The 12,347-nt window shown below is 50.5% G+C and overlaps 5 protein-coding genes across 5 annotated transcripts; 2 read left to right on the top strand and 3 right to left on the bottom strand.

Annotated features, from left to right (window-relative positions):
- Positions 1–76: 76 nt before the first annotated feature.
- Positions 77–1,912, bottom strand: FIBRA_01463 (uncharacterized protein; the record flags this gene model as incomplete). Its single annotated transcript, XM_012323338.1, has 5 exons — positions 77–96; positions 169–755; positions 807–1,359; positions 1,416–1,537; positions 1,605–1,912. The coding sequence occupies 5 exons, from the start codon at positions 1,910–1,912 to the stop codon at positions 77–79; spliced, it is 1,590 nt and encodes a 529-aa protein (XP_012178728.1).
- A 172-nt stretch (positions 1,913–2,084) lies between these two features.
- On the top strand, positions 2,085–3,032 carry FIBRA_01462 (uncharacterized protein; the record flags this gene model as incomplete). Its single annotated transcript, XM_012323337.1, has 3 exons — positions 2,085–2,286; positions 2,340–2,471; positions 2,512–3,032. 3 exons carry the CDS (start codon positions 2,085–2,087, stop codon positions 3,030–3,032), a joined length of 855 nt encoding a protein of 284 aa, XP_012178727.1.
- Positions 3,033–3,117: 85 nt separating this feature from the next.
- Positions 3,118–7,639, bottom strand: FIBRA_01461 (uncharacterized protein; the record flags this gene model as incomplete). Its single annotated transcript, XM_012323336.1, has 6 exons — positions 3,118–3,157; positions 3,212–3,375; positions 3,428–3,502; positions 3,559–4,598; positions 4,650–4,872; positions 4,922–7,639. The coding sequence occupies 6 exons, from the start codon at positions 7,637–7,639 to the stop codon at positions 3,118–3,120; spliced, it is 4,260 nt and encodes a 1,419-aa protein (XP_012178726.1).
- A 1,116-nt stretch (positions 7,640–8,755) lies between these two features.
- On the bottom strand, positions 8,756–10,576 carry FIBRA_01460 (uncharacterized protein; the record flags this gene model as incomplete). Its single annotated transcript, XM_012323335.1, has 2 exons — positions 8,756–8,981; positions 9,039–10,576. 2 exons carry the CDS (start codon positions 10,574–10,576, stop codon positions 8,756–8,758), a joined length of 1,764 nt encoding a protein of 587 aa, XP_012178725.1.
- Positions 10,577–10,868: 292 nt separating this feature from the next.
- FIBRA_01459 (uncharacterized protein) lies at positions 10,869–12,034 on the top strand (the record flags this gene model as incomplete). Its single annotated transcript, XM_012323334.1, has 4 exons — positions 10,869–10,914; positions 10,983–11,410; positions 11,471–11,871; positions 11,926–12,034. The coding sequence occupies 4 exons, from the start codon at positions 10,869–10,871 to the stop codon at positions 12,032–12,034; spliced, it is 984 nt and encodes a 327-aa protein (XP_012178724.1).
- Between the last annotated feature and the right edge of the window lie 313 nt (positions 12,035–12,347).

Raw genomic sequence — 12,347 nt, 5'->3', positions numbered from 1 at the left:
TGTATGATACCAGTCCCTCGAAGATGAGATTGATATATTACGACCTCCAGCTTTGTACATTGACATGATAACAGAGCTACGAATGCAGCAACATGACTAGCAGATATCAGATGGTGTCAGTGCAGGGCTATCAGTATGCTGCCTTGGCCCGGGCTATCGCCCACGGACTTCCGGCTTCGTAGAAATCCATTGGATAAACACCGTCCTTTCCCTCTACCTTTGTTGTCATATCTTCCTTTACTTCCTCCATTACTCTACCTACAGCAACCGCTGTTTCGTAAGGCGTTAGGAGTGGTCGATCAAATGCATAACCCCAGTCGATCGACAGTCGCGGGCAAGACGTTTGAACGAACGTCGATATATGCGGGTTGAAAAGTGCAAGCTTGGCGGGTGAAAGCTCGGAGAGTAGTATGGGCATGTACGGTATGGGTGTGCGCGATGTACTAAGCTGATGTGTTATTGCCTGTAGCTGCTTGAAGCTGCCTTGACGTCCAAGGGTACCGAGAATAACACCCCAGAGTGGAGATGCTGACCTGTGAGAGGTCGTGATGCTGCTGCTGGTACTCGACGATGAGGCAAATGCAGCAACACTGTGCCGTGCTACTCGGACTGCCTCATTACGGACTGCGCGCATCTCTGTGTGATTATATCGTTCCCGGGTGAGTTTTTTGGAGTAGGGGTCGTAACGAAACGCAGGAACAGAGGGGTTGGCGATCATGATAGATTCTAGATGGAAGCGGCCATCACCTAAATAACTATATGGAGGATAAGATTCCAGCATATCGAATGCTTGAAACTAGGCATACATGAGAGCATCCACATCACTGAGTCTTGGTGCCGTGCATCCTAGAATTTCTCCTGGCGATAGAGGCTTCGAGCGTGGAATGGTGGTGTGATATGGACCAGTCCACAAGTTGGGCTTTCCTACCACAAGGTTGTTTGCATCAGGCGCATCAGGTGGGCCTTCAATCGTCCCTGAAATCGGTCCCTGAGACTCAATGTATTCTATTGTCAGATCTTCCTTGAGCCGTGACAAGGCCGATACGAATTGAATAGTGGATACAAGGGCAAGTCGTGTTCGTTCACCAGAGAAAGGGTCTGACAGCGAAGATCTGGGTCTCTGAGGGCCGTTTATGGTCGTATCAGCAGGAGGCCCTTCAATACGGACGTGGCTATTTTGTGTGAGAGGTCGCCCTGTGGGAATCTGGCTATCTGTATCTTCTGAATCGAGTAGCGCTTCATGGAAACGTCGACGATCATTGGGAAAGTTAAGGCGGATCGTCTGAACAAGGTGTGTAGAGTCGATGGCAATCTCGACGAATATATAAAGTGTCTTGATTGTCGTCTGGTCAATTGGTACTGATCCACAGGCGTCAGGCAGGCCAAAACATCCCTAAACATTTGGACCGACTCACCAAGACAGCTGTGCCCATAATGAACTAACATGTCGCATCCTAACGCGACTGCCGTATAATCGTCGATGCAACAGGCGCCATATGTAACGTCGCCCAATATAACAGTCAGTGCATCGGTGAATCTAGATGTATATCACCTGTGAGTTCAAGTACCACACCGCCAACGATGAGCAGGCAGCACCTGCGCACCGTTCAATGATGTCTGCGATTGTGCATGCAAACATCTGCAGTCCTTCGGGCATCTGCAATGCGACCATCTTTGCATTGTGTTTACGGACATGATGAATAGTCTTGTGGATCTCGAACGAGTAGTTGGTCGGTAATTGTTTTATTGCGGCATTGAGCTGTGTATCGTCCAGGATATCCGGAGGAATCTGGTTGGCTACTGTCGAGGTGACACCTGGCCTAGATGGTTTTGCAGATTTTGTGCCAATAAATCTCTTGCGCGGTTTTGCAGCACTAGACAATGCAGAATGTGGCATTTGTTCTCCTGACATCGCAGCGAAACAAACGAGAGTGCACTCGAGAGAAAATGGGCGCTTACAAACTACAGACACTGAGCAAGAAATTAGAGCAGGAAATCTCCGAGAGGGTGTGTGACAAGACAAGGGTCACGCGTGACGTCTCTTGCACCCCGACTACGTTCAATTCAGCTCAACTTCAAGCACAATGTCAAGCAGAGGTCGTTCGATTTCGCCTCGCCCCCTCCACGATGCAGACATCGACATGGACCGCGAAAATGGCGAAAAATTGCATGCAAGAGTGGTGGTGGTCACCAATCTCACCCGCAATGTTGTCGAGTCCCACCTTCGCACCATATTCAGCTTCTACGGCGAGATAACCAAAATTGACCTTCCAGTTTTCGGGAAATGTACGTTTGGTGCACCTTCTGACAATAGCATTGCGTTCTAATGACTTCACTAGCCGGTCAAAACAGAGGGAAGGCAGCGCTCGAATACGCCAACACGGCCTCCGCTCACAATGCACAATCGCATATGGATGGCGGCCAGCTGGATGGAGCCATTCTCAAGGTCGAGTTATCTGACTTGCCCGTGCGTTCTCGCTCTCGTTCTCCCCGTCCCCCGCCGCGCCCTAGGTACAAACCCCGCTCCATCTCTCGGTCCCCATCGCGCTCGCGCTCTCCCCCTCGACGATTCGGACGCGGTGGACGCTTCAACGACGGCTTTCGCGGAAGGCCATACTCGCGTAGGGGTCCCCCTCCGAGAGATCGAGACACCTATCGACCTCATTCCCGGTCTCGTTCGCGCTCCCCTGTTCGAAGAGGAGATCGTCTACCTCCGCGAAGAAGATCACCAAGCTATGAGCGTGGTGGAACGGGATTCCGACGGCGTTCGCGCTCCCGGAGCTATTCTGTGCGCTCAAGCCGTTCTCGCACGCGTTCCCTCACCCCCCGATCGCGCTCGCGTTCGGTCTCTTACTCGTCATATTCACGCTACTCGCGTAGCCGGAGTCGTTCGCGCTCGATTAGTCGTGCAAGGAGGAGCTATAGTCGGGACGACATTAGAGATAGCAGGTCGAGGTCCCCGAGAGACTAATCCTTGTCATGTCGTGTTATTCTTGTGTCATACACCTCATCGCCCTCGCGAAAAACAATAGCATAACGAGCTATTTAGTATGACGTCCATCGTGTACGTATTATACAGTATATCTATTCCGTGTCCAAAAAAACGAGGGTATGTCTTTAATCACTCATCACTGAGTCATCATCCGCAAGGAATGGCCTGTAGTGCGCAGTGAGATACACATTCCAAGCAGGAGCGTCGTGCAGTGCTTACGTGTATTCATAATCGTTCCGTATTGCGTGAGACATCCATTCTTCATCGGCCTCTTGCATAGGAAATCCAGGACCTCCAGCTATACTGAGAACAACAGGTAGGAAGATGAGACCATGGAAAGCCCCAGATATGATGAGAGTAAGCCACATCCGGAAGTAATAGATCTGGAAATCTCAATTTAGCATTCGAGAGACATAACATATAAGTTGTACTGACCTCCAAGAATTTCGAACGGGTGAGGGCAAGTACACACATACCAATGAGCTTCGTAAAAGTGATTCCAGACAAAACCTGCGGTAAATCTGTTAATACAATCTGCAATAAGCAAAAGATAGAGAACGACTTACGGATGGGCCCACATCAACCAAAGCCGTCCACATGCGTTCATCACGCTCCTTCTGACCCGAAGGATGATCCACTGGCAGGCCTGTCCCAGCGCTCATGAACGCACGGGCAACGTGCGCACAGAATTCGACGGCAATGCCCAGCGAGATCACCAAGTTGACCAAACTGATCGCGTTTAACATTATTCCCCATACGCCCATCACGCCCATCACGCTAATAACAGTAAGCGCGACGGTACCCGTCACAATGACGCCTGTCCTCCACGATCCGAGCATGAGCGCAGTCACCAGGAGGACCGCCGCGAGCCCGAGGCCAAGAATTTGTTGGGTAATGGCAATAATGTGTGCGAATTGGTCAAAGAAGACGTAATGCAATGAGTATGGAAACACGCTCATTCCGCTCTCGCGGGAAAGATCATCCGCGATGCGTTTTGCAGCGGCGAAGGAGTTGATGAAATCAGCTTGTGACTTGAGGGGTGTGTGGAAGGTCCGGAAGTGGGAAGCTACGACCTCTTCGCCAGTAGATGACAACGACAACGCAGTTCCGAATGAAGCCTTCCCCGCAAGTGAACAGTCTTCCGTAGTGGGAGAGATGAGCCATTGCCGAAGATAGGACATAAATTCTTCGCCGACAGGGAATCCGGTCATAGTAATATTCCAGGGAGGAGTGTGGTCTTCATAGCACATTTGACACACTCTGGGCGAGTCTCTATCACTACAAAACACGCTGTGGTCTCGCTTGCGTATGCGGCAACATTTTTCGTGACCGGGATCTAACCAATTGAAGAAGTCGTCTATCCACGAAGAAGCTGGCTCCGCAATGAAGGAAGACTCGGGTCGACCACGTTCAGCTTCCAAAACGTTGGCGACTGAGAAATCGTCACACGTCGTGAAACGGCCGCATAACTGTTGCTGATCTGGTCGCGCTGAAATATTGACGTTATGCACCACGAAGTACACAGGAGGGCCTATTTCCAGATACGCGTCGAGATTGTCGAAATAGGGAATGAGATAAGATTCTGACGGAAAGGCCAGCCGTTGATCTGTCGCACAAATAAATCACTAAGACTCTCTTGAACGCCGAACAGACTTACCAAAGCCTAGTTCAATGTGTTGCATAGAGATAATTGAAGCGAACAGAACTCCTATGAACATGAGTAGCACTGCGCCTTTGACTGCTGGACGTAGGACAAAGGGTGCATAGTAGCGACGAATAAAACGTGCTATTGTGCCGAGGCCGCTTCCAGATGGTACTTCATCCACGAGAGCAATGCGAGGAGGTAACCGTATGCAGGGGAAACAATCCACACGACTTGCCTTGTGATAGCTTTGAGTTACGTCTCCACATTCATAATACAAAACGTACCTCAACACGTTTCAGATCAATGACTAAAGCGCTCACAAACACAGTAACTTGTAGGATGGCGTTCAATAAAACGCTCCCGGCAGCATATAACGCAAAATTGCGCACAGCAGGCATTGGCACCAGAGCTCCCAACGCGAAAGCCACCGTCTCTGTAATGGAACTCAGTAAAATGGATGGACCCATCCTTGCGAGTGTCCTTGCAACACGCTCCTCGGCTGTTAGATACAACGGTGTCGATACCGCATCCACCGAATCCTCGTGCGAGTGTAAAGAATCGAATTGAGATCGACTTCGTGAATGTGTGGGTGACATCGGCGCGGTAAACCCATACTCAATGCCCTGTGTCGCTGCGGTAGCATTGGGGCCGTGGAGTAGGTTTTGACGGTCCAGCTCGTGCACGAGGATAAAAACATTGTCGACTCCGACTGCCAGCACGAGGAAAGGGATTACCTCTGCAATAATAAGCGTAACCTTCACACCCGCTATAGAGAAGAATCCGACTGAAGTTGACACCGACAATATGACGAGGGCAATGCCGAAAAGCCCGAGCGTGAATTTGGAGCCGATGAATATTTTGCGAGGCAGTCGCGGAAACAGCCGAGGGTCGCTCCGTGAGTCAACTGACAGAGACGAAGAAATGATCCCTTGACGATTTATCAACTTCGGGAGATTGGTAGCCCATTGAATGAGAGAGGGTACGAGACCTTCTTCTCGTCCCACAGAGGATCCGTTACCCAAAGTAAGCGAAACGTAGAAGAACATCGCGAGATACGAGAGAATCACGATCTTAACGTCAGTGTTTGTGCTCTTGTTGATCTCTTCTTCCAATGATACGCCCGTTGACCACGCGATTTCGAGACCTGCTTCACGTGGTGCTCGCTCGCTCAAGTCTTGCAAATAGTCGCGCAAGGCCCTTTCCCACTCCATGGCACGTTCTTGCTCTTCTGCATCCAGGGAGTCCGATACGACAAAGGTGACGACAAGCGCTTCAGCGTCTAGGAACCTTGATGGGACGTCTGTCTGTGGAACTCCACCTAGGACGTACTGGGGTGCGAGGGGCTGTTGGAAGTCGGGTAAGCATTCAACAGGAGAAGTAGCACAATCAACAAGATGCGACGCCCAGGTATCGCGATCGTACATCTCCAGGTCATTGCCGAACCATGCGGTAGCGGACTGCACAACACAAAATCCGTCAGGTCCTGCAGGCTTAAAACATACATCATCCAAAGTGTAACCATTGGGCGACGATCGTAGTCCGCGAATATCAGCCTCGACGTCGAACCAATACTTCAAGCGCTCCCAAGAAAGAACCGGCTCCGTCTTGTAAACCGAGAGTTCCGCGGACGAATCGCTTGAGCCAATCTGAGAAGATGTAACGAAAATCTGCTCGGCCCTATAGAAGGGGCCAAAGTGTTCATCGAAAAACTCCTTCTGCAGCTTGCTCTCTGAGTTTGGGGCAACCCACAGACGTACTGGATCGGTCTCAACCTCAAATTTCTTCCATCCAAGATTGAGCAAGCCGACGATCGCGAAAACAATTGCAAAAGTCAGCCAAGGATAGGTAGCCGCAACAAAACCCAGGCGGTAAAAGGCGCGTCGCAAAACGTTATTCAAGCGATATTGGCGCGGTTGCACAGTTTCAATCGGATCTAACAACGATGCACCGCGGCCAAGGTTGCGAGATTCCGACTGGGTGCCTGTGGATTCTTCTCCATCTACGTGTTGCGCGAGCGAAGACGCGCCCACAAGACCACGACCGTTGACGCGAGGAGAGGTGACATGCTCAGATGTAGTATCCACATTGAGGGCGACGCGTTCGTATGACTTGCGTTTGCGGATAGATAGCTGCAAGACGTACCCGAAAAGGAACGAAATGACTGCAAGAGAATAGACGATAACGAGGACAAATGAGAGACAAGTGAGCATGCCTACATGACATGTTGGCGCTAAATTGGGAGGTGGGATGTATGGGAGGGTTTGGCAGACATCGGGGCAGTCTATACACGTGCACCTACTGCTAAGATCGTTGTCTGCACAGTTTCTTGGAGTCACATCAAAGTAGGACATCTCGGGAGGAAGTGATGCCGGGTAGTTGACTTGAAAGGGGCTTCCTATGTCTTTCTCGTCTCCCATGAATTTGAGAAATGCGGAGTAATCCTTGGCGCCACCGCCAATGAGGTCCATCGCATATCCATTCGTACTGCCCATCTTGATGCTCTTGCAGCTATCATAAAACCCCTCTCCGAATCGTTCAGACACGTAGAAGTCAACGGACTGTACGGCCTCCTGGTCTGTTCGAGATGTCTGTGTTGACGTGACATTCAAGAAAGTACCCTGATTCGGAGAACATGTGAATGAGCACCAGAATTGGCGGAAGTTGTTGCGACAAGCTGGACAGGATGAAATAATATTCTCCGCAAGACCCAGGTTGTCGCGCATTGTTTCTAGCTGGTCGGTCGTGCAGCAGGTCGGTCCTTCGGCATAATCTGCTCCACAAAGCGATACGAGGAGGTCGCGGTCCACGTCTTCCTGGGTGAAAGTGACACTAAGCTTAAGCAGATACAACGAGTGTACAGATACACTCACATCGCTAGCCGGGCCATCATAAGGGCACGGTAGCGGCTTCCCAAACCAGCCCTTAGAACCGCAAGAACCGCGCATACTACAATACCCCTCGCGGCCCCCATACGTTTCGACAGAGCCCGAGAGGCCTATCATGGCGATAAAAGGTGCTTTTCAGCGTCGGGTTTCCTTGAAGATACGGCGGCTGAACAGGCACTGTCTGAAGAGAGAGTCGAGCGCGGCCTGGCAGGCAGCCTGTAGCCTGTAGCTCGACAATTGAGGCGCCGCTGAGTATTACGTGAATGGGATTGTGACGCCAAACGCGACCCACGTGATAACTATGTAACGCGACTGTCACGGCAGTCCGATCCTTCGCCGCGGCCGCACTGATTCAAGCCAGACTACCACTTATTCCTATTTAACGAATGTCCGGGCCATCGCCTTCCATAACACCATTTGGAAAATAGAGAGAACACATCCGACCCAGATGCAGCCTTGCTTCTAAAATAATCACCGGTACGTCCACGATCACTGGCCGCCTTACGATGTCTTTGCTCACCGGCGGTTCTGTCGCGACCTAGCCTTGACTCTGAACTCACGTCGCGCCTCCGTAACATGGCCTTGAAGGGAAGGTAAGGAAAGGTGAGTGAAAATAACAAGGAGGCGGTCTCTATTCCTTCAGGGAGCTGCAGGCGACCAGGTATCACAGAAGACTATTCCACCCCTGGGCCCCTCTCCCTGAGGTTTTCCCTATGAAGCCCGAGCTCCCTTTTATCCGCCCCCCCCGTTCCTCTCAGCTAGTGACGCGCTCAGGGACGCGCACACAATCCACCCCCAAATGCCATTCTTGCCTCAAATCCACAAAGAACGCTTCTAAGCAACCCCCCCCTCGTTCCCAGCTAAGTTTCTCCGATCTCATCACTCCCGGAGCTGTGGCACTCGGTGCGATGTCGTCATGCAAAATGACTGAATGCCAATTCAATACTCATGTCATGAATTATTTGGCATGGATATCGTCTTTCATAGCTCTTCATATCGTGGTAGGTACATCGTATCTACCGGGCCTCTCAGCTGGTATCCAAGTCGCCTTTTGTCGTCTTCACTCGGGTTCATTCGGTAATGTCGACCTTTCACGCATGTGCAAGACTTTCTCACATTACTTGTATCCGTATCGCAACTTTGCAATAATATTGATGTACGAGCACCAACCCATGACGCAGAAACACAACACCATCCACAACAATGTACCCGCGGCCCTACAACAACCATATCTTATGGCCAGTACTCTTCCTCTGCCGTCAGCTTAATTTTCTTCCGCCTATCTACAGCCGACTCTGACTGTACTCCATGGGTAACTCGCATGTGCCTCTTCAGCAGATCTTGGCGCACAAAACTTCTGTCTTGGATGGGCGCGCAAATAGGACACTGGAACGGCTTGCGACCGCCATGGCTGGACTCGTGTCGTTTGCATTCATTCTTACGCAGGAAACGCATCCCACTAGAAATAGAGGTCAGACCATATACGCATATTAAAACATGACTGAATGATCCGTACCAGTGCACACACTGAAATGGCCGGTGTTCAACGTGTGAACCAACATGAACAAGGATGTGGTCTCTACGTTTGTTCCTTTGTGCGCAACCGACGACATAACAGCGGTAATCTTCGAGTAGCTCCCCACGCTGGGACAGTCGCCCTGCGTATGCCTGTAACCACGTCTTGTCAATATCTATACCAGGATTATTTCGGCGAAAATCATCCGCCCGCCTACGGAGGTCATCGAGTTCAATACCCAGGTGTGCATTTAGGACTGGGCTCTGTTGTTTGACGAACGATGATGCAGTCACCACGAGACAGGTGTCGAGCCGCAGATTAGTACTATATGTGTCTGTAAGCGGACTACGGCCAGGAGGTTGCAGTATCGGGAGTGTCGGTGAGATCAGGGGGACAGATGTTGATATCACGTTTGGAGCCGTAAGCGCTGTTCGTACGGGAAACGTATGGTCGAACACATCCGACTCCCCCAAGACTGGTTCGGATTGTGAGGCAATAAGTTCCATCGCATCAACTTCACGCTTTGACGCAGTCAGGACCGATACTATGGTGTTAATGGCATCATCAGGAAATGCGACATCCGCGTCATAACGATTTTCCGAGAGATGATCTATAACTGGAGATTCCTGGACTGACGAACCGCTACTGTCGTCGTGATCAACCTGCTCTAATTTGACGGAGGCAAGCTCCCCCATGATATCCGCGGGATTCACTCCAGCCTCTGGGGCCTCCAGTTTGACAGCTAGCTCGCGCATATTGATGTCTGCAAAGATTCCTACCAGAGGCTGCGACAAGAATTCAAGGCTATCCCTAGACTGCAGAGGTGGTGTACGAAACTCCAGGAAGCTCTGTGGCTCTCGTTTAGCAGCCATCCAGTCCAGACCATCCGTCAGGCTGGAATCAGAGCCGCTTGGATAACAGAGAGACGCTATAGATGAAGAATGCGTGAATCTGTGAGATGTAAAGGTTTGGCTTGAATATTGAGAAAAAGGATCCAGACCATAAGCGAGGCTGGAGTCAGTGATATCAATGGCCGATGTAGGGACAGGCGAAGAATCAACATGGCAGATGTCGTGAAGAGACAGGGTATCCAAACTAGCCCCCAGCAAACCCGAACATGATGGTTTCGACTGCGAGGCCTGATGTTCAGCTGGACAAGGTGAGATATGAGCCGCATCAGAAGACGGGTATTCATACAGAATGCCTAATCCAGAAGGACGAGAGCAGCTTCCAATCGGTTCCGATGGTAGATGAGGCCCAGATACCCTTGGCTGCAGATTAGCATGTAACAACGCGGTGTTCGATTGGAAGTCCGGATTAAAACCAACCGCACCAGCGAGGAGGGGAACCCGCAGCTCAAAGGCAGAACCTAGAATACCGTATTGTCCGAGAAGCGGATTTGCAGGGACAGTGGGATAGTGACCGATGGATGGATGCGTCGCCTGCGTCGCGATATATTGGGATATAGAGTGCGGGTTGATTGTGCTAGTAATGTCGTCTGTCTCTTTTACAAAGCTATAATCGTAAGAACGTTTCATGGTCGTGAATGTCGTAGAATGTAGATAGGCTGTGTGATCAAAATTGGAACATTAAGAACTGAACACGAAGGTACAATACGAGGGAGATGAACGTGTTCAACAACAACTTGAACTCGGAGTCGAACTTATACGAGATAAATCATGTGATAAAGGTTTGTGGCATCGTCCCGATCGCTAGTGTGCGGAGCCACCCGAGGTTCTAGCGAGCCCGATCTCGCTTCTCCAGCCCACATTGAAAGTTTGTAGCGGCCGAAAGTTATGCTTCGGTTCAATCTGGAACACCCTAAACACTATGCGTCTGCTTCATTTCGATCCCGTAGAGAATTTAGGTGGTCCTCGTCACAGGTCACGCAAACTACTTCAGTCCCACGGCGCGCACATCTCTTTGCATATGGAATTCTGGCAGCCAGTGCTGCAGCAGCAACAGCTTATACCCTATTCTGGCCCGATAGTTCTCGCTCGGCGCCGACACTAGCCAACGCACATCTCTCTCCAGCTCATTTTACCCCAGTTAAACTTGTTGACAGCACGCCATGCGCTGATCACAACACTCGTTTGCTCACCTTGCAGATACCTGCCTCATCGATTCCTAAGCACAACTGGACTCCTATATGGTCCATCTTCATCAAAGATGATGACATCCAAGTCGAGCGACCGTACACACCTCTTGAAGGCATAGACGACCAAGGTTGTATGAAGTTTTGGATTAAAAGGTACGCGAAAGGTGAGGTCGGACGATGGCTTCATTCCAAGAAGGCGGGGGAGATGGTCGAAATCAGAGGTCCTGTAGTGACCTGGCCATGGCAAGAAGATATGCCCGACGATATTGTCATGGTGAGTCGGCCAGTCATTTTTTTTAGATTCGGAGCTGTATGATCGCTCGATGCTACCTAGGTTTCGGGCGGCACAGGAATTACGCCATTTTATCAACTACTGCATGAATTGGTTTTAAAGAAAGGCGCGCTCGACTCTAAAACACGCTTCACCCTCCTTCACTCCTCACGTAGTCCCGCTGAGCTGCCGCCGCCAAACATTCTGGTTCCCTTGATAGCTCATGCCAAAGCACATCCACAGCAGCTGTCGATATCCTTGTTTGTAGATTCACTGGACGGCAGTCACCACCCATCTATATCTTCTTCCGAACTTAAAGTCGGCAGAGTTGACCAAAATGCAATTGAACATGCTATTGGTAATTCAAGAAACTTGAAGACCTGGTGGAGCAAGCTATTACGAATTGACCGAGATGAGAAACAGAAAGATAGACAGACGCATTTTCTCATATGTGGGCCAGATCCGTGCGTATTTCTCGTGCGCATCACCATGGATGCTAATTACCGATTTCGATTCAGGATGGTGGCAGCCGTTGCAGGACCTTTTGGGCGGAATTTCTCGCAAGGAGCTGTGGGTGGTATTCTGGGCTCGATGGGATTTGAACGGACACAAGTATGGAAGCTCTGATTTGGGCTTCCAGTCGCTTGTTCCGCAAATGTAGCCACGTTCATCCCGTTTGTATCACTTCAAGAGAGCGTCACCTCAGACCTGAATCATTTGTTTATATACATGCGACACATTTTGACGAATAGGTTTGTCAGTTTCGGGGCCGAGTCTGTCGGCGATGCTACGCGAGATCTTCGCAAGATCTTATGGCGTAATGTGACCTATGTCGTCACATTGCGTTACTGTGACAAATTGCGATTATGGGGTGACTCGTCAATCTGATTATAGTTCTCTGTAAGCAGTTTGCCTCACTAATTCGCCGCTCGGACGACCA

The sequence above is a fragment of the Fibroporia radiculosa genome (assembly GCF_000313525.1).
Source record: "Fibroporia radiculosa TFFH 294 genomic supercontigs, scaffold650, whole genome shotgun sequence".
Lineage (NCBI taxonomy): Eukaryota > Fungi > Basidiomycota > Agaricomycetes > Polyporales > Fibroporiaceae > Fibroporia > Fibroporia radiculosa.
Note: the sequence above shows the minus strand (reverse complement) of the source record. Positions and strands in the feature narration are given on the sequence as shown.